This window comes from Lepus europaeus, chromosome 15 (genome assembly GCF_033115175.1).
Source record: "Lepus europaeus isolate LE1 chromosome 15, mLepTim1.pri, whole genome shotgun sequence".
In the NCBI taxonomy this organism is placed as follows: Eukaryota; Metazoa; Chordata; class Mammalia; order Lagomorpha; family Leporidae; genus Lepus; species Lepus europaeus.
In genome coordinates, this window is record NC_084841.1 from 91,530,685 (window position 1) to 91,556,063 (window position 25,379).

At 44.4% G+C, this 25,379-nt stretch overlaps 1 protein-coding gene across 2 annotated transcripts in view; it reads right to left on the reverse strand.

The window, feature by feature from the left end:
- The window catches only part of MSH3 (mutS homolog 3), a 178,447-nt gene that overhangs the window by 72,557 nt on the left and 80,511 nt on the right, over positions 1-25,379 (reverse strand). For both annotated transcript variants that reach the window (XM_062212494.1, XM_062212493.1), the window contains exons 13-17: positions 13,907-14,039; positions 10,481-10,668; positions 9,677-9,845; positions 6,254-6,318; positions 3,721-3,837 (exon numbers count right to left, since the gene is read on the reverse strand). In XM_062212494.1, coding sequence (XP_062068478.1) covers positions 3,721-3,837; positions 6,254-6,318; positions 9,677-9,845; positions 10,481-10,668; positions 13,907-14,039 — 672 coding nt within the window. The remainder of the gene's footprint in view (positions 1-3,720; positions 3,838-6,253; positions 6,319-9,676; positions 9,846-10,480; positions 10,669-13,906; positions 14,040-25,379) is intronic.

A 25,379-nucleotide genomic window follows, 5' to 3' on the forward strand; every position in this document is an offset into this window, starting at 1 on the left:
TTCAAATGAAATAATTAAAAAATTGAAATACTGTCTGAGAGATATTATCATTCCATTTTTAGACAATCTGCATTTGAGCAGATTATTCAATAATCACAGCCTATCTTCTTGAACACAAAAGAAGAGACACATATTGTGAAGAAGGGTTTCTTTCACAGCAGTGTTGACAGCCTTCATTTCTTTCAACATTTTGATCACAAGTTGTAGTCAGTGCCTCATAAGATGGATAACGTGCATGGCTAGCACTCAATCCTCTGATGTCGGGCTCAGTGAGGTTAATCATTTTTTCAGTGACATCAGATTCCAGCCATCTGGCACCTCCACAAACACTGTACATGGCAATCAGCACTGCTCTCAAGTGGGGGCTCTAGTTGCAAATGCTCTAGCTCAGTTTCAGCCAATGTTGTTTTTTAGGGGATAAAAACTTTAACATCACTTTCTTATTTTGAAATGAATATATATACAGTATGAAAATTTCTGAAATCATGTATCTTCAAAATAAAGAAATTAAAATTACCAGTGACCTCACCATCCAGAAAAAAACCCGTAAACACTGTGAAGCTACATACAAATGGTCCCCAACTTACAAGGTGTAAACTAGAATTTTTCAACTCTACGATGGTGTGAAAGCAGTACCCGTGCAGTACAAACTGTATTTTGAATTGATTTTTTTCAGCTGGCAATACATCATATGATAGTCTCCCACAAAGTCCAACTGAAGGCTAATGTTGAGTGTTCTGAGCACATTTTTAAGGTAGCCTAAGCTAAGCTACGATACTTGGGAGGTTACATAAATTAAACGTATTCCAATTTAGGATATTTTCAACTTAAAATGGATTTGTCAGGACACAACGGATTTTGTAACTGATTATGTCCTCATAAACCCATCATAAGCTGAGGAGTATCTGTGTCTGTATGCACATAACGGCATGCTTCATATACACATATTCCTCCAAAGGTGTGCACACATCCAGTAGGAAATTTTCATTTTAATAGGAAGCATGTATATTAATCTTTAAACAAATGAGGGTACGTATGCTGTGTGTTATATGAATATCCATATGCAAGACTGTACCATGCTTTCATATTGTTCTGCACCATTTTCTGCCCTGAGTAACACATCGTGAGGATCACACTCTTCAGGGATGGCGCATTAATGTGAGCTCCCCCTTAGCAAGCCCAGCTACAGCTCAGGGGAGGTGTGAGAAAAGCAGAGGTCTCCTCGTTCTACTCACAAGGCTGATACAGTGAGAATGCTATGAGGGGAGCCAGGAAGAAGAGACAAATCAGACAAACACAGGAAACAGAAAACCGACAATCAAGAATTAGATAGCTGATAAAGGGACAAAAAAGAAGAAAGAATCAAGAATAACACCAACATTTTTAGCCTGCAAGAGCCTAAATTTTCTTGAGCCTGGAACACTGACAGACAGAACTTGAAGCATATTAAACCAAAACCCAGGATCCTTCTAGAACACGGCCCTTGAGATCTGAAAGGTGTGATTTTTTTTGTTCCATTTTCACGTTCTTGGTGACACACCAAGGAAAAAGTCAAGAAAATGGAAAGAACCAAGAGCCCTGAAAGCCCTTGAATCCAAACTTGAAAGTGAATTAGATAAGGAAGTGAACAAAATTTCTATCCTTGGATTCAAGAGGATCAGTGTGTGTGTGTGTGTGCACGCGCATGTGTGTGTCCCTCTTCTCTGTCACTCTGCCTTCCAAATAAATACAACAAATCTTTACAAAAACAAAACGAAACCAGACTGAGTCAAGATAATCTCCACAGAGTGAAGGTAAGCCAGTTGGAATCTCTTAACGGTCTGGGTGACACGTCTCCTCTATATAAGAAGACACTGGTGCTCTTTACTACCTTTTAAAAACTATCAAATAATATTTTGCCTGTTCTTTGCTTTTCACTTGCCAAGTGGGTTACTTTATGGAATACAGCACCTGAAAGACCTCACTGAATTTTTACTGCCTGACAGAGACAATACCACGTTTCTGTACACAGTGACGCCTTGGATTTACCGCGAGCAGGAAGGCAGAGGGAACACACCTGCCTGCCAGACACCTGGCTCAACCTGAGCTGCAACCCTTACCGCTGTGGCCGACCAGCTTCATATTTCCAATCTCACTCTACACATTTGTAAATTGGGGGTGATGATAATATTTAACCTCACAGGGCTCATGTGAGGAAGACTGAGTTAACATGGTAACTACTTAGATCAGCAGCAGCTGTAGCTGGTTCAACAGACTCAAAAGTCAACCTATGTGACCAGCACCATGGCGCAGCAGGCTAAGCAAGGCTTGCAATGTCAGCATCGCATATCAGAATGCCAATGGAGTCCTGGTGCTCTGCTTCCGATCTAGTGACTACTAATGCATCTCAGAAAGCAGCAGAAGATGGCCCAAGTCCCTCTGAGAGACACAGATGGATTCCCAGGCTCCCAGCTTCAGCCCATACATCCCAGCCCCGCCGCTCTCTGGCCCTTTGCCTGTCAAATAAATAAATAAATCTTCAAAACGAAGAAAAGGAAGGAAAGAAAGAAGGCCGAGAGGGAGGGAGGGAATGAGGGAGAGAGGAAGGAAAAGAAAGAAGTAAGGAGGGAGGGAGGGAGAGGAAAGAATACAAACTCAAATGTGCACATCACTTTCCAACTCCAGTCCAGTAGGAGCTTGAAGCAGCCATGGTGGGAGTACTCAGAGCACAGAAACCAGTGAGCTCTACAACACGGCCACCCTCCAGAGCACCAGCTGCTAGCCATTTCCCAGCACAGCACGGAGAACTGTCGCTCAGAACACAGAACTGTCCAGAAATTCAGAAGAGAAGGATGCAAGGCTCCTTAAAAGAATTCCATGTATAAAAACAGAGTTGGTTTATACAGACTGTTGGTGGCAGACTGTTCTAGATTTAAACAGTCTCAAGAAACGTAACAACCAACTGCAACGTGTGGAAGCTGATTAAATTTTTCATTTAAAAATCTGCTGAGTGAGACATTAAGGAAATTCAAATATATTTTTTAAATTAATATTCATTTTTCCTAGGTGTGATAATGGTGATAATATTATGTAACAGACTGTCCTCATTTTCAGAAGATGTACACTCAAGTATTTAGGGTGAAGTGTTATGATGTCTAAATCTTATTTCCAAATGGTTCAGGAAAAAAATATATATGAGATACAAAATACAAAACAATGTGGTAAAGTTAACACTTACTAATATGAGGTGAAGGCTGTACAGATGCTCATGTCAACCTTCCCACAGATTTTAAATTTTCAGAGTATAAAATCAGAGGGAAAATAACACAGGATATTAAAAAAAAAAAGAAAGAAAGAATTATCAACAGGATATTAAAAAAAGAAAGAATTAATGGAGATAATAAAAATAAAACAGAACCCATACTTGTCCAACTCTGAAAGAGATGTTAGGCCTTTACATGAAAAAGGTAATTTCAAGGTAGAATTTCAACAAGTGACTCTACTAAACATCACTAGCAGCAAAATATTAGTACAGCAACAATAAAGTATACAAGGTCTCTCACCAAAGGCCAAGATGAGCTTACATTTCAACAGATTAAAAATAAAAACAGAGCACACAAGTACTCAGCTATTTCACAGTGGGTCACAAGCAATAATCTCTACTTTTCTTTTGTGATGGAAAGATTTTCCGGTCTATTTCTCACAGCAAAAGTCAGATTCTATTTTTCACTGTAAACTCACTCTAGAAAACCAAGCCACTCAGCACTGCAGTCAAGGGCGAGCTGCTCTCGGAGCTGATTCAGACGTCTGTAATTTTCTACAATAAAAGGAGAGTGAAAGCGGCTCACAGCTTTTGTGCTAGAAGAGAAGAAAAAACATAAATAGGAAATCAAGGTTATATGAAATCAGTAATGGCATCACTTCAGAAAATTAAAGTAGTACTTATTATTCTCTGATGAACCTTGAAAGTAAACCATTGTAAATAGAGAACATTCTTTAATTACATGTCTGAACTCTACTGATTCCAAACAAAATGAGTTTGCTCAGAAGGCTTTTAAGATGTTTTAAAAATTATATCCATTTGGCAAAGTCAGAGTTCATATTTTTTATTTCATTGGAAAATGCTTTTCTCTTTAAATTCTACTAAATGAAAATGCTTCCTTTATTAAAAAAAAAAAAAGATGAAGATCAGAAGCAAATATGGCAACATAGGTAGTGTAACAAAGCTGCGAGGTGGATACCCCAGTGGAGGGCACAGTACTCTGCACATTTTACACTTTGCTGCATGACTGTGGTGTTTCAGAAAGAAGAGAAACAGAAAGCATTAAGAATCACAGCAACGCATTATTTCAGGAGGCAATCCAGTAAAAGAAGTCTTCAGGATCTAACTGCAGATCCACCATGGCCCCAGAGGGGATGAAACACAAAAGTGCTTTAAAAAGCACATGGCAAAATGAGATACGTTCATTTTGGCACAAGAAAAACTGAAACCTACAAGTAGTATCTGCAATATGCATGTTCCATGAACCTTCTGCAGACTCCTGTGCCACACGCCCCTTGTCCAGATTGAGGAAATCTCTGATCCCTTCATCAAGAAACCACAGAGCTGGATGGGAGACCAAGGTCCCAGTCAGAGAACTGGGGTCAGGGCTCCACTCTCCCCCCTCACTTGCTAGCCATGTGACTCCTGAGCAAGCCGAACTGCTCTTCTCTGAACAGCAGCTTTCCTGGTGCATAAAACACATGGCCATGGCCTCTACCTCCTGAGTGCTATCGCGAAGACCAAACAGACGGTGCCCGGCAGAGTGCCTGCAGTCAGCACTCCACCAGCGTTGGCAACTGTTTGTGGTGGCATTACTGGTGTCCACGCTGTTGATGCAACCGTTACGATGACAGGTCTTCAAGAAGATGAGGTCAGGGTGGTCTCTGGTCTTTCTCTGCTCGCTCACTTTGGTATTACACTGTCACAGTTACCTTCAATTCAGCAGACACTGGATGAGGCATGAGCCTTTTGTCCTCCAACTGTGACCAGTCAGTTTCTAACCTACCCTCTCAAGACCCAAGGGACACACAATAGATCAGAGATCACAATAACCTCCCCCCAGACCATCTGGCTTGTTCATTCAATTTCCATGATACTCAGTCTTGCTTGTTGCTTTTAAATTACGTCACAGATACTTCTACGTAGAAAGATTTACTACAGCTTTCTTTTCTGGAAAAACCCACTGAGGAAGACGTTTCAGCTTTTGTTTTAGATAAACTAACATGATATCTTGATACTTTCTCTCCATAAAGCATATTTCCACTCACTAGTTATAGCATAGGACTAAAGTAGATAAAGCAAAGGATGCCTGCAAAGAGAGAAAACAACATCCCCTAAAATAAAAAATATTCAAGTCTCAAGTACAGCTTCTGGGAGCACAGGAAAAAAGGGAGGTATTAGAGCTAAAGAAACCACACTTGTGCCATCATCATCTGTTGCTGTGGCAACAGGTAACAGGCTTCCTTTTTAATTGAAGTAAGACATCAATAATCATTCACACCTCATGTCAACTTTCCCTTCGTCCTTAACAGAGACCTGTCACCAGCTCGAAGTCCCTCTTCCGCTACCTTAGACCAGTGTAACATTCCATCCAGGTTCATGAGGACTTCTTAGTAACCACATTATTAATAAGCATGCCACATAAAGGCCCCCTCAAGGCTTGGGTGCCCCTTTAACACTGCTTCCTCCAGTGAGTCCCCTCTGGGGATGGACGCCCAACCGAGGAAAAGGCAAAGCATCAATGCCATTTCCTAATTTTCTAATTAATTTATTTTCATTAATTCATGATACAAGTCACCAAGGGAAGATCTAAAGAACTATTGGTAACTCAGTGCCAAGGAGAGCATTAAGACAAAGAAATGCGGAGCTCACGGAGGTAGAAAATGAAGTATCAGCTTCATAAGAGAAATGTCAGGGAGAGCACTCATCAGGAAGTGCAGCTGCAGTGTCTCTAAGTTGTTTTTCCAGATACACTCTGAATCATAATGGTGATTTACAAAACAAGACAACAGAGGCAACAAGATACCCTTTTGAAAAACATCTATAAATCAATGATAAAAATAGTAAATAAATAAATAAAAACTTCTTTGATTAAAAGTTTCATAAGAAAACCAAAAGGAGAAAAATTCATCCTAACTTCAAGAATGTAGCTAGTATCCGTCCTGGAGCACACAAGTATACAGATGTCATTATAATAAATGTTCTAAGAAATAAGTTATTTCTCAAACCTACCTTCCAACCTTAATCCAATCAGCTGGTATACAAGATAGAGAAGAATTCTTTATCTCAATCATAAACTGAAATAAATACAGACAGTTAAATAAACAGTTATTACATTTTAAAAGCTTTCTCAAAATTGTGACACAACTGTTATAGTAAATATTGCTATGAACATTCAAAATAAATTCAGTATTCTTCTTGGGAGGCTTTATATATGTCAACACAGCCCAATAGTATTAATTAGGACTTCAATACCTGGGATACAGTACAACTTGTGTTGAGCAATAAGTCTACAATAAAAGATGTAACTTCAGGCCTTAATATTTATAATATTGTAGTGTGCATACTATGGGTGGTGATTTGGCATTAATAACTTCAATTATTAGTATCTACTTATTTAAAACTCGAATACCCTAGATAAAATTACATTTATAAGTATAAAAATTTTTTTTTTGACAGGCAGAGTTGACAGTGAGAGAGAGACAGAGAGAAAGGTCTTCCTTTACCGTTGGTTCACCCTCCAATGGCCGCTGCGGCCGGTGCACCGCGCTGATCCGAAGCCAGGAGCCAGGTGCTTCTCCTGGTCTCCCATGTGGATGCAGGGCCCAAGGACTTGGGCCATCCTCCACTGCACTCCTGGGCCACAGCAGAGAGCTGGCCTGGAAGAGGGGCAACCGGGATAGAATCCGGCGCCCCGACCAGGACTAGAACCCGGTGTGCCGGCGCCGCAAGGCGGAGGATTAGCCTATTGAGCTGTGGCGCCGGCCAGTATACAAATTTTTAAACAGTCAATTATTAGATGTTACATTAGTCTGAGCTCTAGTTCCTTCTCTATTCTGAACAGAAGAGGATTTTTAGCAATAGTTTTTATCCAGGGAACCTAACTCCTCCGAAACTATCTTCATGAAGAAAACACTGACTTCCTTAAGTATGAAGAGAGGAACACTTGTTCCCACGAGAGCTCTTCTCCAGTCTTCATTCAGGTGAGCCATAGCTTCACAGAGCCAACTGTGCTCCACAAGCGAGCACCTCCAGCACCCACCATCCACAGGAAGCACTACTTCTGTACAGTCCCGATCTCAACGTGGTCTCATTCGGTGTTACCACTCAAAGTTGTATTTTAATAAATTTTTTAAAGTTTACCCTGAACAGAATGGAATCCAGAAGTTCTGTGGGGCTATTAGCTTTGAGAAGGCTACAGGAACTTTCCAATATTTATCAGTTTTATAACATGCACTTAGCTTTAGGTATTTATTCTTAAGTATCAGTCTGGTTCTTAAGTTTATTTTCTATACATTGAAACAGTGTGGCCTTTACATTAATTATAATAGAAATTAATAGTTAATTTTAAGAATTTTCATCCTTAGCAAAAATTCTGAAAGTAATGATGTCTTGTTGTATAAAAAGGAAACAACAGCTTTAAATCTGCCACATCCAGTTAAACAGTTAAGAGTGAAGAGTTAGAGCCTAAAAAAAATCCCTTTGGCTACAAAAAGTAACTGAAAAAAAAAAAATCCAACAACAACAAAAAATCACTGATGGAAAATGTAAAATCACTGTCGACCTACACTAGAAAATTCTGCTATTGTAAAATGTTCTATGTGAAGACACAATGGTCTTTTTATGGAATAATTCTGAGAAAGGGTTCCCAAAGGCAAACAGCAGGACGCAGGGTCCCACTGACCTCTGACACACCAGGAGCACACTGACCACCACGGACTCCGCAGCAGTCACCGCCCAAGGCCTGGAGGGAGCGAGAGGAGAAGCCAGCAAAAACAAGAAGCACCTTGGTAACAGTGTGGACCCCAACCGCTCAGTCTGCAGATATCAGAGGTCCACCCTGGAGATACCATGGCTCCCCCACTTACAGAGCAACAGAGGATGGAACACGGGGAGGGTATCACGGCAGCCCACCGCACTGCCGGCCTGTCACTTCTTGGGCACGTGCTCTGAGGGGCGCCCTCCTGGTCTTGCCAGGGCTCTCAGAGTTGTCACCCATGGGATTCCTGTCTCTTCTACACTGGCTGTCACCACAATTTCTCTGTAGCTATTCCCTTTCTCAAATCTTCTAAGTGCGAGCACGTAGGCCTTTTGTTTAAGGATTTTATTGGTAAGAAGGAAACTAACAAACACTGGAAAATAGCACGTATTTCAGACATCTCAGAGAGCTGTCACGGCAGCTTTCCCTGCTCCGCAGTTCTTGACTTTGTTTCTTAGGTGTCCATGCAAGAAGTCTGCCTTGATTTGTTCTAGAAATCTCTCTTGTTCTTCTGGGTCCAGTTCTGTCCTGGTTAAACATCAGATCTGGCTCGTCAAAACACAGCCCGTGCTGATCACTGGGCTGGCATCATCACTACTTGGCTGAAATTCTTCACTCACTCCAGAAACCACTTTCGGTTGTCTCTGTCACTACATTTGTCTCCAAACTCCCTTTTCTTTCGCTCTCTTTCTCTTAAGAATTTTCAAACTTTTTTTTATTTAAAGGATTTAACAGAGATCATTTTCCACATTTTAAATACACTAAACAAATCCAGATTTGCTATGTGCTTAGGAAAATTTCCTAGAGGCTTTCCCCACTATTTTGCTCATTTTCCCTTAGGAATAATACCAATTGCCAATACTATCCCAGATCTAAGTATTGTCCCATATCCACGCCACATTTAATTCACGATTAAGGGACAGTTATCTAGATGCATAAAATATGATTACGACTGTCACAGAGGCAGTGAAGGTTCTTTTAAAATCTTGAATAAAATGTTCATCCTATAGAAATTATGCACAAATTTCCTATTAAACACAGTAAAGTTTCTCAAATTCCCACAGCTGGGATGTCCATATGTTACTAAACTTATGGAGACAGGACTGCTCAGGCGACACTGGAGGTTGTCCTATCATAATTAGACAGCAAACTTGTCCTCATCTGGTTCTCAATCAGCGGTTAATACTGAACTTTAGGCAGAAGTACCCATGACAAAGCAGCAGAGTCCTGTGCAAGGCTTATTAAGTGTAGGCTTTCATTACTGTTCTGGTTTTTTTGCGTTTTGCTTTCTGTAGCAGTCATACTACTAACTGCAGGAGGAAGCCCTGAGTCAGCAACACAAGAGGCTGGCTTTGTCTCCTCCATCCAGCCAGGGATCAATGACCAACTTCTCCCTCCTGGATTCAGAGCAAATGAATCCTATCAGGTACCAATCACAATAATCAAGCTCCTGTATAATTTCAACAGATACCATCAGTACACAAAGAGACCAATAAAACAACATTTAAATAATTCCATTTCTATCAAAAGAAGTTACTACACATATTTCCAAGGAACAAATCAGAAAACTTGAAGAAAACAAAGGTATTTACAATGAATCTTCACATATTTAAATTTCAAAACAGCTTTTCTACTCAAGCAGAACTACCAGAAAATGAAAGTAAGTTTGACATTACCTCCTGTCCCGATACTGTCACATACTGTGCGGAAGGATTTTTTAATATTTTTCGGATTTCTTGTAAATGTACTTGGATCTTTTCTGTGACTTCCTGAATTTCATCCTTCCTCTTTTTTATTAAGGGGAAGTCAGAAAGGTCTTTGAATAATTCAGTTTTGTCCCCAATTCTAAAATATGAAAATATACATATTGAAGCATATTCCTTAGGCCAGTGATCAATTATTTTCCATTGCATGATGAAAGATCAATGGGCTGCAAGTCAAGAAAACGTGGTTCTGATGCCAGCTCTGCCACTAAATATTTATGGGTACATGCCTTAACTCCCTAGGGCGGACAAGCTACGCCAATGTCACTTTCATCTTGCAACTTCATGATTCCCATAATGAAAGCAAGAGATAAAAGTAAATATGTGTCATGTGCTTGTTCAGAAGATAAAAACAAATATAAGTGCCAAATCATCTGTCTTGTAGACAGAGCTCTCTGTGGGACGCACTGTGAAATGCATCCTTCATAAAGGACAACTCTGCAACTGCAGATCCCAGATCTCAGGCAGACCATCCCTGAGTTCCCTCTTCCCATCTACCACCTGGGGAAGCACCACAGCTGCCTGGGGTGGGGAAGTGCCTAAGTTCCAGGCCACTTTAAAATAAAGCTTTTAGAATTCAACCACATTTCTAATTGTGTAAGTACTCGTGCAACTTCCACTATCACTCTAGCCAAGATGAAGCCTCCCAGGCTAACAGGCTAGGGCACTGGGCGGGATTCACCGCTGGAGAGGAAGGGCTGAGCGTCTGGCACTTACTTGGCCGCTTGTTCATTAAGGACCTGCAAGTAACGCTCCACTGGCCTGAGGAGCTCCGGAATGTCCAAAGCGCAGGTCCGCAGCAGGTCTGAGTGAACTTGGGAATTCACAGCTGGTACTAACGCTTGAAATTCTGACTTCAGGTGACACAGAGTTTTGACAATCAAGAAGAACTCCTGGGTAGAACACTGAAAACAGAACCATTTTTAACTAACCAGCATAAGGGACAGGAAAATGAAGTTTAGTGATCTTTTCAAAGTCAGAATCAGAGTAAGGGAAATTGATGAACCAGTTAGTTGAAACGAAAAATTACTGACATGTTCTGAGGTTAAGGAAGACCTTTCTGTCTCTCTCACTGTCTGTAACTCTGTCAAATTAAAAAAAACCACTATTGGGATCTCATTAGGAAATACAAAATAGCTAAAAAATTATGACATCTGTGTACATACGGAACTCAATAATATCAACATATATGAAATATATATGAGGGAACTTCAAAAAGCTCATGGACAATTGAAATAAAAGTCTATTTTGGGGGCCGGCACTGTGGTATAGCAGGTAAAGCCACCGCCTGCAGTACCGGCACCTCATATGGGCGCTGGTTTGAGTCCCAGTTGCTCCACTTATAATCCAGCTCTCTGCTGTGGCCTGGGAAAGCAGTAGAAATTGGCCCAAGTCCTTGGGCCCCTGCACCCACTTGGGAGACCCGGAAGAAGCTCCTGGCCCCTGGCTTTGCATTGGCACTGCTCCTGCTATTATGGCCAATTGAGGAGTGAATCAGCAGATGGAAGACCTCTCTCTCTCTCTCTCTCTCTCTCTGCCTCTCCTCCTTTCTCTGTGTAACTCTGACTTTCAAATAGATAAATAAATCTTTAAAAAAATGTCAATTTGGGGGGTCTGGCGCTGTGGCATAGTGGGTTAAGCCTCTGCCTGCAATGCTGGTATTCCATATGGACACCAGTTTAAGTCCCAACTGCTCCTCTTCTGATCCAGCTCCCATCTCATGGCCTGAGTGCTTGGGCCCATGCACCCATGTGGGAGGCCCAGAAGAAACTCCTGGCCCCTGGCTTCGGATTAGCCCAGCTCCGGCCACTGCGACCATTTGGGGAGTGAATTAGAGGATGGAAGACCTCTCTCTCTCTCCTTCTCTTTAACTCTGCCTCTTAAATAAATAAACAAATTTTTTTAAAGTCTATTTTGGTGGGGACTGGTGCTGTGGCACAGTAGCTAATCCTCTGTGCGGCACCAGCATCCCATATGGGCACCGGTTCTAGTCCTGGTTGCTCCACTTCCGATCCAGCTCTCTGCTATGGCCTGGGAAAGCAGTAGAAGATGGCCCAAGTCCCCTGCACCCTCGTGGGAGACCTGGAGGAAGCTCCTGGCTCCTGGCTTCAGATCAGCGCAGCTCCAACTGTTGCAGCCATTTGGGGAGTGGACCCATGGAAGGGAGATCTCTCAAATAAAATAAAAAATCTTTTAAAAATATCTTGGTGCAAAAAAAATTTGAAATCATGCATAGTGTCTTTATAATATACATTTTCCATGATCTTCTTGAAAACCCCTCATTATACAAGGATTTCAACATTTTTTGCAGCAGGACACACAACTGGCAATGATCTGAGAGGTTACTGGGATGCCTGCATCACATATCAGTATGCTGAGTTGAGTCCAGCTCTGCTCCCAATTCCAGTTTTCTGCAAAGGAATACCCTGGGTAGAAGGAGGTGATGGCTCAAGTGTTTGTGTCCCTGACACCAGTGTCACAGACCTGCAACGAATTCCTGGCTTTAAGCTTCCCCGGCCCTGCCTCAACTATCATGGGCATTTCCAGACTGAACTAGCATATGGGAGATCTCTCTGTTTTTCCTTCTCCATCTCTACCCATCTGTCTCTGTCTGTCTGCCTTCCAAATAAACAAAATAAACAAAGAAGTTTTAATTCTGCACCAATATAAATTTATCTTTTAATTAAAATTTCCCTGAACTTTCCGAAGTTTCTGTGTGAAGTATGTTTACAACATATACCAAATATACGTAAACATATTTACACAGTAAAGAATCTTTGTGATTCTTTTGTTTTTAAAGATTTATTTATTTGAAAGTCGGAGTTACACAGAGAAAGAAGGAGAGGCAGAAAAAGAGAGAGGTCTTCCATTTGCCGGTTCATTCCCCAATGGGCTGCAACGGCCAGAGCTGTGCCAATCCGAAGACAGGAGCTGGAAGCTTCTGACGGGACTCCCAAGTGGGTGCAGGGGCCCAAGGACTTGGGCCATCTTCTACTGCTTTCCCAGGCCATAGCAGAGAGCTGAATCAGAAGTGGAGCAGCCCGGCCTTGTACTGGCGCCCATAAGGGATGCCAGCACTATAGATGGTGGCTTTACCCGCTATGTCACAGCGCTGGCCCTGTGATTCTTTAAATGAAAAGCATTATTTCTAAATAAATAAAATATAAATAAAACATGTCTGGATGGATACACTTGCATCTTACCCTGGTTATCTGTGGGTAGTAGGTATGGGGGTGGGGATGGTAGCACGAAGACACTTTTGTTCCTTATTATTTCATGCCCTTGCGTGCCACTGAAATTTTTTATCATGAATATGAATAATTCTTATGCTGCAGCTCTGGTGAACAGGGTGGGTTGTACACACATACGTATCTGATTCTCTCCTTAGTGAAACTACAGTCAGATTTTTTTTCAAAGGCATAAAACCACAAGAGTAACTAAGAGAGAAGACAAGAGCAGCAGTAATTGATACATTATTCCTTTTGGTGTGAAAACTCTTCTGGATAATGTTATGAGTCAAACTACTAAGCTTAAATGATGAAGTCAAAATGACGCCTCGCACTCATTTTCAGTATCCAAAATCACTGTAACCAAAGCCTCCCAAATGTCACACCGGCGGGTTTTCCTTTGGTTAAGGCCAAAGCCTCCCAAATGTCACACCGGCGGGTTTTCCTTTGGTTAAGGCAAATAAGAAGCTGCTTTTGGTCAAAAGAAGTGAGACACCTCTTTTCTAGAAGAGCAGATGCAAATGAACTCCCATTCTGATGCCGGCCTGGCCTCTGGGGATGAAACAGAACATCCTGTATTACAACTGAAAGACCTCGACATACAAGGGAAATTCACAAAGGCCTCAGAAAAATAAAATTCAAAAATAATGCACACTTTCCAGAAGCTCTTTCTTTGAAGACCCTCCATATGTTGGTACATTTGACAAAAGCTGGAAAACTTTACTTTTTACAACAGAAAAAGAGGAATAACCCTAATGTGTGCATCAAAATTTCTGAAGCTTTTACTCTCCTCTCCTGCTACTCGCGAGATCTTACAAGCACGACAGAGCTCTCAGAGGATTTTCCCTTAACCTCTGGTGTCCTCAAGCTGAGGGACACGATGAGCTTCAATAGATTTCATTTATATCGCACTTACTTTTTTGTGATAAATGCTACAGAGTCCTCTCTCGATGTCGGGCAATTTATGTAGATGATTTTCTATCTGACCAAACACACTAGATTCTGAATGGAGAACTTCAGATACAGCATCCAGTCGGGCATTTATGTCCCTGTGAGAGAGAACGGTAGCAATGATCAGTAATTATGGAAGCTGTCATCAGTAACTATTCAGAATGTACACACTGCCCACTCAGATACCAGGGACTGTGACACAGGCACTGAGAAAAGCACAAGGAGACAGCTTCCTGTCCCTGGTCTTTCCTGCCTCTTATTGTCTGAGTCCAAGAGCAGGTCCCAGAAGGAAAGTCTTAGCTAGTGTTGACAGAGACTGGCCACGCGGCGGCCTGTGACTCCCAGTTTCACCTGCAGTTAGGCAGGGCCTTTTCCTGAGTCCTAGTCAACAAAATGTGGCTTAGAGATAGGGAAGCCACTTTGACACGGGCCCATCACAACTTCCTGTGTGATTCTGCACATTCACTCTTCCCCTCAGCAAACCAGACGCTCAGCTTATGAGCCACGTGTTACCTGGGCTCCAGCCTGGGCCCCTCAGTGGAGCAGAAAACCCTTCACCTCCCCATGTCTGCTACCAAGGGACCTATACTGTAAAGAAAAAACCTCCAATACATTTAAACCACTCGGATTAACAACTCATTTGCTACAGCAGCTTGCACTAACTTGGTCAATACAAGAGGTCTACAGTGACCCATAAGCAGGCTTGCTGGTAATGAGAGCTGAAAGGCTTGGGACTATTTGACAGAAATGCCATCAGGCACGGTGAGCCTGAGCAAACCTGAGAGTCGCAATAGCCAAGTGCAGAAGATGTGACACCAGGACATCAGGGCTGCAGGACTGTTTCCGTGGCGACACCCCAAGTAACAGACCTTGTCAACTTAAAAAGCAAACCTGAGTGACCTAACGTACCCTAATTGAGATTTGGCCCACACTAGGGCTAACCGCCTATCTGATAACAAATACTGACATAAGTAAACATATCTGGTAGGTAACAGCCAGCCCCTTCTCCCAGTAATTTTTTAAAAATAATGAGTAAATTAGCAAGTGGGTTCAAGAATGAACTGATGTTTTGGGTGAAAGGGTGACATTAAGTACTGATTAAATATGTTTGTCTCTCAAAGCTCTGTTGACAGCACACACACTGCTGTGAAGGGCAAACCTTACATCAGGATCCTGCCTGGAGGGCAGTTAAAATGAACACCTGACAATTAGTGGTGTGCTTTTACCTGTATCACTCTCCCTGTGAGGCCACGCCTGTCCACAACAAGGAGCCACTATACTAACTTCTGGTCTCATTTGGGTTCCATTGTCTCTGACTCATTCCCTCCTTTGTAGAACAAGCATTTGGTCTAGCATGACACAGCTGAGCAAGACAGAGCCTCACAGACACAGAATGGCTCCTCCTTTTTGGGGGGACAGGGGAGAGGCTCTGGAACCCACCAACTTACCTCCCCTCTGCTGTACCACCTGGCCCCAGTCAAAATCACTTCCCACAGTGACTCAGTCCCCCAGCTCCCTGCACGGCTACTTCCTTCTCCATGCCCTTCCTCATGCTGTGGCTTAAAGCAATCTGCCAAACACCCCAATCTGTTCATGTTGACCCCTGTTTTAGCTCATCAATGACTTGCCACTACTCAGGTTCAAGTCCAGAACCCCTAAGTGACCTGCAAGGAACCTGGTCTCTGTTTACATTTCAGGTCTCACTGGAGATCTCCGGCCACTGTCTTCCTCCCAGCCCACGGGACCTAACTTCTTCCAAATCTCAGTCACTCCAAGTTTGGGGACATCGGGGCTCTTCCATGTACTGAGGGCTCTGGGAAGACTCTTCCTCGTGCTACTGCCCACCCACTCCACTGGGCTTGGCAAACTCCCAGCTACTTCTCCTCCGAAGGGCCTGCCTGGCTCACTGGGGGTCAGATCCCTGTGCCACCCTTCCCGCTGTTCTCTTTCCAAACCAGGAATCTCAGCACACGGATGCTTCCACTGAGCTCATGCCTGCACTGTCTTCCATGGCCGTCAGTCCAGTTCTACAGATCACATATCAAGCACATCAACATGAGGTGAAGAAAAATTAAATTCTCTTTACAGTGGATGTTGTGATAGAATAAATCAATGTTTTACTTTAACATTTACCCAAAATGCTATAAAAATACAAAGTTTTTACTTTAATAACTCACTCCTGCATAAATGAAAGATGACACCAACTGGAATACATTAAGTTGATGCTACAGATGGTTTGAGGACAGACAAAATGATGCCATCTGTCAACATATAAGGCAGCCTACACAGACAGCTACTACCTCAAAAACTAAAGGTTTCCTCCTGCGACAGAGAAAAGGCAAAAAATTAAGTCACATTTATGAAGTCATCCTAGAAGATTTCATTTCAAAGATATAAGACTATTTGTTTTGTAGAGGCTGAAAAGGTCGTGCTGAGTTGGTGTGGGATCTGGGAAAACACAAGGAAAGCAGCTGTAGCCAAGCCTCGCGTTACCAAAAGAAAAAGCATATTCCACTATGCTTGATCTTAACCCAACCTTTTTTTTTTTTTTTTTTTTTTTTTTGACAGGCAGAGTGGACAGAGAGAGAGAGAGAGACAGAGAAAGGTCTTCCTTTACCGTTGGTTCACCCTCCAATGGCCGCCGCGGCCGGTGCACCGAGCTGATCCGAAGCCAGGAGCCAGGTGCTTCTCCTGGTCTCCCATGCGGGTGCAGGGCCCAAGTACTTGGGCCATCCTCCACTGCACTCCCGGGCCACAGCAGAGAGCTGGCCTGGAAGAGGGGCAACCGGGACAGAATCCGGTGCCCTGACCAGGACTAGAACCCGGGGTGCCGGCGCCGCAGGCGGAAGATTAGCCTATTAGGCCACAGCGCCGGCCAACCCAACCTTCTTTAGGGAGGTAACAGCTCAGAGGTTAAGAACTGGGGCCCATAAGGCAGATGGCCTTCGTTCAAGTCCAGGCTTTGCCATTTCCCAATTACTGAACCTTGCCCTAGTTTCTTCACACATAAAATGACAGCAAGGAACCCTATTTCTTAGTGTTACCTTAAGATTTCAAGAAAATAATCCATGTGAAGCACTTGGCACAAAGCCTGCAAGCAGTGTCCAGTCATCCAGGCTTAACTCTCATCGCTATTACAAAATGGGTTTAGTAGCTACCACAAAGTGCAGCATGGGGGAGGGAGAAATTGCCCACCCAGAATAGAAGCCTGGAAAGAGCCAGGTGTAGATATATACATGCAAGCAGGCGTTCTGTGCATAGGAAACAAGGAAGGATGGCACAAGGACAGCTTGTCCCAGGATCCCAAGCTCCAAATCTAACAGGCGGTGACGATTTCAAGTACTATGTGGATGTTTTTTTTTTTTAAGATTTATTTATTTGAAAGTTGGAGTTACACAGAGAGAGAAGGAGAGGCAGAGGCAGAAGAGAGAGAGACAAAGAAAGGAAGGAAGGAAGGAAGGAAGGAAGGAAGGAAGGAAGGAAGGAAGGAAGGAAGGAAAGAAGGAAGGAAGGAAGGAAGGAAGAAGGAAAGAAAGAAAGGTCTTCCATCTGTTGGTTCACTCCCCAGTTGGCCCCAAAGGCCAGAGCTGTGCTGATCCGAAGCCAGGAGCCAGGAGCTTTTTCCAGGTCTCCCGAGTGGGCTTAGGGACCCAAGGACTTGGGCCAATTTCTACTGCTTTTCCAGGCCGTAGCAGAGAGCTGGAATGTAAGTGGAGCAGCCAGGACTCAAACCAGCACCCATATGGGATGCCAGCACTGCACTTGGCAGCTTTACCCGCTACACCACAGCACCCGTCCCATCAAGTACTATGTAGAGAATGGTTACTAGGTTGTCCTAAGAAAGCATGTTATGGGGCTGGTGCTGTGGCGTAGTAGGTTGAGCCTGCACATGCAGCACTGGCAACCCATGTGGGCGACAGTTTTTGTCCAGGCTGCTCCACTTCCAATCTAGCTCTTTGCTTATGGCCTGGGAAAGCAGTAGAAAATGGCCCAAGTCCTTGGGCCTCTGCACCCACTCGGGAGACCTGGAAAAAGCTCCCAGCTCCAGCCATTGCGGCCATTTAGGGAATGAATCAGTGGATAAAAGACCTCTCTCTGTGTCTCTCCTTCTCTCTGTCTGTAACTCTGCCCTTCAAATAAATAAATAAAAAAAAAAATAAAGCAAGCATGTTAAACATGTTATAAGTTGTTACAGATGAATACTTGGACATGAAGAAAATAAAAGGACACTTTGCACTGGGTACCACAAATTTCTTATCAATGCAGTAGCTATAATCCATTTTTATCTCCCATATGCAGATCAGAATGCAAATGGATAAGGATCTTTTAATTTAAACTCTCAAATTTTAAAAACAATGGTTACAAACTTTAGAATTGTTAATTAGCAGCAGTGCTAAGACCCTGCAAATAAATATAAGAGAAAAACATGTCAGACCAGCAGATAATCATTATCTTTGTGCAAGCACCGAGAGCTGGTAGGAGGCAGGCCACAAACAGGAGGCAGCAATGTCAAGTGGGCGGGGATAAAGGCCTTATTCCCACAGGCCCTGCAGTGTCCCACCGTCCAACTACACAACACCAGCCAGGTACATGCACAGAAGGCCCCCGAGTCATTGCATTCCTGACACCAAAACACAGAGGCCTTGAGGGCCTGGAAATACAACATCAGCAGGGACCAAGGACCAGAAGTGGGTGTCACGGGGGTCCTACACCTTTAGAGAGGAACTGGATGATGCTGTCAGTGTCCACTCTGTGTGACCCGTAGCTACTGGCGCGGATGCCTGCACACTGCTTCCAGCAGACTTGCCACTGTAATCACACATGAGGTTATTCGGAGGAAAAAGCTGAAATGCAAACTGGTAGTAGGGAGTCTGAGTTTTAAGTTTGTTTTACTGCAAGACTTCCCTTACAGACAGAGGATACAATATGAATAAATTAAATTCATAAATAACACACTGGTCATGTGACATAGCCCACTACCAAGATAACCTTTCAGAAACAGGACCACAAGCTCTTCCCTAGGACCTAGGCATCCTTCTTGGACTTAGCGCTCCACCTTACACATGTGTCGTTCATCCATGCCCTCGGTGAAGAACTGCTGGGTGCTTACAAAGCTCTAGTTGTAAAAGGTGGTAGCCTGAGGGCTGTAACTGTTAACAAGAGACCTGGGAGCCTCTGTCTACAGAATTTGCACTGTAGTGTTGAAAAGGCTTTTTTTTTTTTAAGTTTTTTTTTTTAAACAGTGTGAGAAGAAAATAACCAGGTTATGATGCAGGCACAAAAGGAGCACCTGGGAGGACACCTATGTGCGGGGGAGGGAGGACGGCCCGAGAGCAGCAAACAGACGACAGGGAGCACAGGGGCCTGGTCGCGTGAGCAGTGCAGGCCACATGTCCCGAGACTTACCCAGGAAGCAGTGAGAACCACGCGCGTGGTATGAACAGAGGCAGCAAAGCTCAGAGGGCAACCCTGAAGGTCTACCCTGAGTAGAGGACACAGGAAAGCGAGAAGCTCAGGGTCCCAAGAGATACTAAGGAGCTGAAATTCACAGGAGTGGGGCTGATTAGATGAGAAGGGAAGAGGAGGAGGGGGAAGGAGTATGCTGGGGAAAGAGACACACTAATAACACCCACAAGTATCATGTTCCAAGCTGTACAGAGCATGAAAGAAAGGCAGTATTTTACTTATAAAACTACATCCTAAAGAGCTATTCTGAATATTTACACTATCACAAATTATAAATCATACAACAAGCCGTAAGTGGTTTTTATTACTGAGGTGCTAATGAGGCAACATTTTGTCAACAGAGTACAATTCACCTTCAGAACATTGAACTGCGCGGTTTTCTGACAGCCACCCTTCAGTATCAGCTTAGTTTGCACACCTGAGCCTTTGAGAAAAGCAGGAATATGAATTCTGCTTCTGGGAATGGCGGAAATAGGAGTTCCAGGCCACCCCTCCCCCTGAGGGCAATTTTAAAAGCTAAATGAAAACATAAAACCTCACTCATAAAAGCAGCATAGACCAGCACTTGGCAATCAGTAACTACACAAAAACAGAAAGAAAGCAGGAAGCCAGAGAAATGACCCAGCAGTCTAACACGGATGTGCGCTGCAGAGGCGCACCAGAAGATGCGCTGGGCAATGCCGGCCTCAGAGGAAGGGTGGACCCACAGTCCTGCTCAGCATCACCTGGAGGAACTAATGCATCTTAGGCAGTGACCCTGAGTCGAGACGGTCCCAGACGGGTAGTGCCACCAGGCACCTAGCAAAAGCAAACAAAACTCTGGGAGAAGGCATCTGTACCCTAGGCCTCATATTATTCCTAAAAGTATTTCCAAATAATATGACCATTACGTAAACCAGAAGAAGCAAGCCCAAGCAGATATCAGATCAGTAAGAGTCAACAAGGGGTGGGTGTTCACCCAGCAATCCAGACACCAGTTAAGCCACCCACATCCCACATCAGAGTATGTGGGTTCAATATCCAACTCCAGCTCCTTCCTCCAGACTCTGGGAGGCGTCGGTGACGGCTCAAGTAATTGAGTTCCTGCCACCCACGATGAGAAACTCAGACTAACTTCCCAGCCCTCAGCTTGGGCCCAACTCAATCTAGCCCTTGTGTGGCAACCTGGGAAGCCAACCCATGGATGGGAGTTCTGTCTCTCAGTCTGTCTTTTTTGCTTTTTTGTTTTTGAAAGATTTATTTATTTTGAAAGTCAGAGGTACAGCGAGAGAGGCAGAGGCAGAGAGAGAGCTTCCACCTATCTGGTTCACCCCAGATAACTACAATAGCCAGTGCTGAGACCAAGGTTGAAGCCAGATGCCAGGACCTCCTTCTAGGTCTCCCACATGGGTGGCAGGGGCCCAAACACTTGAGCCATCTCCTGCTGCTTTTCCCAGGCCATTAACAGGGAGCTGGACCAGAAACTGAGCAGCTGGCCAATGAACCAGCGACCTTATGGAATGCAGGCGCTGGAAGCAGTGGCTTTACCCACTACGCCACAGCACAGCCCCTATTTGTCTGTCTGTCTCTCTCCTCCCCGCTTCTCTCTACCACTCAAATAAATTTAAAAAATAAAAATAAAACAGGAACAGACATACAAGAAGTTCCAGGGTGCTAAAAGTGATGTTTAGTTTTATTAATATAAAATAAATGTTAAGTGGAAGGAAATATGTAACATTCTATTACTACATCATTAATTCAGGATAATGCATTAGAAATACAAACACTAACACTCCAAACATACGGGTTTACCAAAGTAAAATGTACTTAGTGCATTAGAAAGTCACACAAAAATGCAATTAAGGACTTGTTTCCTACCATAACCAATTTTCTATTCCCTTTTGATTGTTTATATGACTTTAAAGGCTAACAATTAACTCTGAATACTTAATTCTCCTGAGAACTTTTCTGAAAAGCTAATTTGAATCTTAGAAGTGTTGCTCATTTGCTTTGATTGTGGTCTTGAGCTAGACAGTGAGTAGCCTATATCTTCCTCCCCTACCAGCTGACTGCAGCTTGGCCAAATCAGACGTGAAGCTACCTAAGAACGCCAACTCCTGCTGAGACTGAACTGTGCACACCATGGACACTGCGCACACACTCCTGCCCCACACTCCACAGGAGGCAGCAACGCACAGGACTGTGCAGACCATGGCCCCTTCACAGCCACACTGATCTGTTTCTTAAGACAGAAGTTCCTGGAAGGGTACCTACCAAAGTTATAACCCGGACTCCTGAGCTGGATCTGGCCAGGTGGGGCAGGCAGGAAAGGACGGCTAACCCATACATTTAAGTTCATTTTTTAAATGTGGAAGGAAGGAAGGAAGAAAAGGAGGGAGGGAGGGAATGAGGGAAAGAAGAAGGAAGGAAGGGAGGGAAGAAAAAGTATAATGGAGTTTGAAACAACAACAAAGAAAAAGGAAAAAAACCATCTCTTGGGGCCAGTGCTGTGGCATAGTGGGTAAAGCTGCTGCCTGTAGTGCCAGCATCCCATATGGGCACCGGTTCAAGTCCCAGCTGCTCCAATTCTGATCCAGCTCTCTGCTATGGCCTGGGAAAGCAGAAAATGCCCCAAGTTCTTGGGCCCCTGTACCCACGTGGGAAATCAGGGAGCTACTGGCTCCTGGCTTCGAATTGGTGCAGCTCTCGCCATTGTGGCCATTTGGGGAGTGAACCAGCAGATGGAAGACACTCTCCACCCATTGCCCATGCTTGTCTGTAATTCTTTCAAATAAAGATATCTTTTTTCTTAAAAAAAAAAAAAAAAAAAAGTCATCTCTGGCAATAGTGCTAGGTGCTCAGTGAATGTTTCTGCTTCTGCCCTGACAAACAACGGGACAACACCCACAGTGAGCTGTGGCCGTCAGAACAGCTTCCAGCCAGTGAGATGTGGGCAGAAGAGATGTGTGCTACTGCAGGAACCAAAAGCATGAATCTTCCCCAGTCTCTCCCTCCACGAGGGGGTGTCCAGCACGGCTGTGGAGACCACGTGGCTAAGAACACAGGGGCTAAGGGGTTCCCAAATGCCTGCACAATGTGAATCCCACAACACCCGCAATCTAGAAAGACTATGACTGTGCCAATGAAAAGAAGCAGCAATCAACTTCCGCTCTCATGGAGTCATTAACTTTTGAGGGTATTTTTGTTGGCAGCTGCACCCTGATGAACACACCATGTTTAATGCTGACAAATGTGTTAACATAACCATATATATGTGCTTCATCAGTGAGCATGTGAAGCTGCTCCCCAAACACCCAGGACTTAGGCTTGGAGTATGAAATAACAGCTAGAGGTTGGGAGCCAAGCCCAACCACAGAGGGCGCTCAGTTGCTGATCGTCTGTCACTCTGAGAGGAACCCACACAATCTTGCCCCACTCACAAGCAGTGGCTGCAAATTCTCACACTCCTCATGGCCACTGCAGGCAGAAAAAACATGGGCAAGTAAGAGAACTGGTAGAGGAAGTGGCCTGCTAGGTCTTGGATGGCTGATGGCACACACACAGACCCAGACACACAGACACAAACACACACGGCCTCTGCCTTGCCATCAGGAGCAGCCTGCAGCCGGCTAAGCCAAAGGCTCTGCCCATCCTAACACAATCAGACAGGGTGGAGCAGATGCTCCAGTCCAACATGGGCGCTCTGCACAGGTGGGCTTGGGTCTGACAGCGGGGCAGGTACAGGGCAGCACCGCTCGAACACTTCAGGGCCGAGGTAGGAGGTGCTTGTGCCCCACGCTGGGTTAAATTCCTGGCTCCACTCCCATTTCTAGCTTCCTTTCTCTGTAGTCCCTCCCCTTCCTCCCTGTCCCACATCTGCCCGAGCCAGCTCAGGAGTGCAGGTTCTGACTGTCACGGGCACCCTTGCAGGGACGTTGTTTTCAGAAACAAACCAGCTCCAGTGGGTCATGTTTCTTCATACATGTCTGCACCCAGCAGTGAGTACTCTGTGACAGCAGCCCCAGCAAACCAAACTGCCATCTACATCACCCATGGGGGAACTCAAATTCTACGAGCATGGCCTTAAGGAGCCACAGGAAATCACAGCACCCTCAAGTATTCGCAGGAAAGTAACTCCCCACTCAAGTGTGTTGAGAGCTCCGAGTCAGACCTTTCACAGGATACCGGAAACTACTTACGCCTAAAGCTGGAAGGCAGCACCTTCCTACCACCCAGCCGGGCTGCCTTCCTCAGTTCCATGACTTTGTGTCAGCGAGTCTATCCACTTCAGTTCCACTACAGAGGTGACAGGAATGCAAGATGTTGCCACACCATTTCTTCCAGTGCTACACACAATGTTTTCAGGCTTGGCCAAACAATTACTCTACTCAAAGGAAGGAAATGATGTCTCCCAACCAGTTCAGCAGCACTAAAACAAGGAGTCAGGTAAAGGAAAACCACCTCTTCCACAGGTCTGCCAAAATCAGCTTTCTGGAGGAGAAAGCTGCACTTCCCTTACAGAGGCAGCCCTCTGTTCTCAGTCTACTCGGAACCTGAACATTTTCTCAAATGAATTCACTTGTTCAGAATATTTTGGTCACCTATGGTATTCAAAGCATGTTTATGCAGAGTGTGTGTGTGTGTGTGCGCACACACATGTGTATGTGGTGGGGGTACAGGGATAAGAACAAAAATCAAGAAGGGTTTACTTCTCACTAGGGCAGGAAGGAAGGAGGACTTCTCAGAGGAAATATCTGAGAGAGAGCTAGAGAGATTCACTCTTCTTCTTCTTTTTGTTTTGTTTAATATGTATTTATTTGAAACGTAAAGAGAAAGAGAGATGGGACCAGCACTGTGGCATAGTGGGTTAAGCTGTTGCCTGCAGTGCTGGCATCCCATATGGGTGCCAATTCGAGTCCTGGCTGCTCTACTTCCCATCTGGCTCCCTGCTAATGTGCCTGGAAAAGCAGCAGAGAATGGCTCAGGTACTGTGGTCCCTGCACCCATGTGGGAAACCTGGATGAAGCTCCTGGCTCCTGGCTTTGGTCTGGCCCTACAGTGACTGTTGCAGCCTTTTGGGGAGTGAACCAGCAGATGGAAGATCTCTTTCTCTTTCTGTCTCTACCTCTTGTTCTCTGCCTCTCCCTCTCTGTAACTTTGCATTTCAAATAAGTAAGTCTTTAAAAAAATAAAGAAAGACAGATTTTCTATTCACTGGTTCACTCCCCAAATGCCAACAACAGCTGGGGCTGGGTCAAGTGGAAGCCAGACGTCTGGAAATCAATCCCGGTCTCTGAAGAGAGCAGCAGGGACTCGGGCACCGGAGCCACCACCCGCTGCCTCCCAGAGTGCACATCAGCAGGAAGCTGCAACCAGAAGTGGTGTGCAAGAGTCCAAGTGTGTCTGACCCACTGCACCAAACATGCACCCCTCCTGATTATTCACTGCACTGGGCACTGCAGATCCAAATCCAGCCAGAGGCATCAGGAGATAACAAGGGCAGGACACAATCAGAAGAACCATGCTTAAGAAAGTTTGATTTGATTTGAGACATGAGAGAAACCCAATGAAGTTTAAAGCAGGGCAGTGACATGATCTCATTGTTATTTTGGGAAAAGACAAGGTAGGAGACTTTCACTAAAAGGGGGTCCACGTGAGTATAGATGGTAGCACAGATGGGGCGATGGGCAATGAGCAAGGACAGACTCTAGATACGTTTTGAAGAAAAAAGCAAAAGGACTGACTCAGTATAAGAATGGCTCTGGGGCCCGGTGCTGTGACGTAGCGGGTTAAAGCCCTGGCCTGAAGCACCAGCATCCCATATGGGCACCGGTTCAAGTCCTGGCTGCTCCAATTCTGATCCAGCTCCCTGCTGCCATGCATGGGAAAGCAGCAGAGGACAGCCCAAGCCCCTGCACCCATGTGAGAGACCCAGAGGAAGCTCCCAGCTTCTGATCAGCTCAGCTCCGGCCGTTGTGGCCATCTGGCGAGGG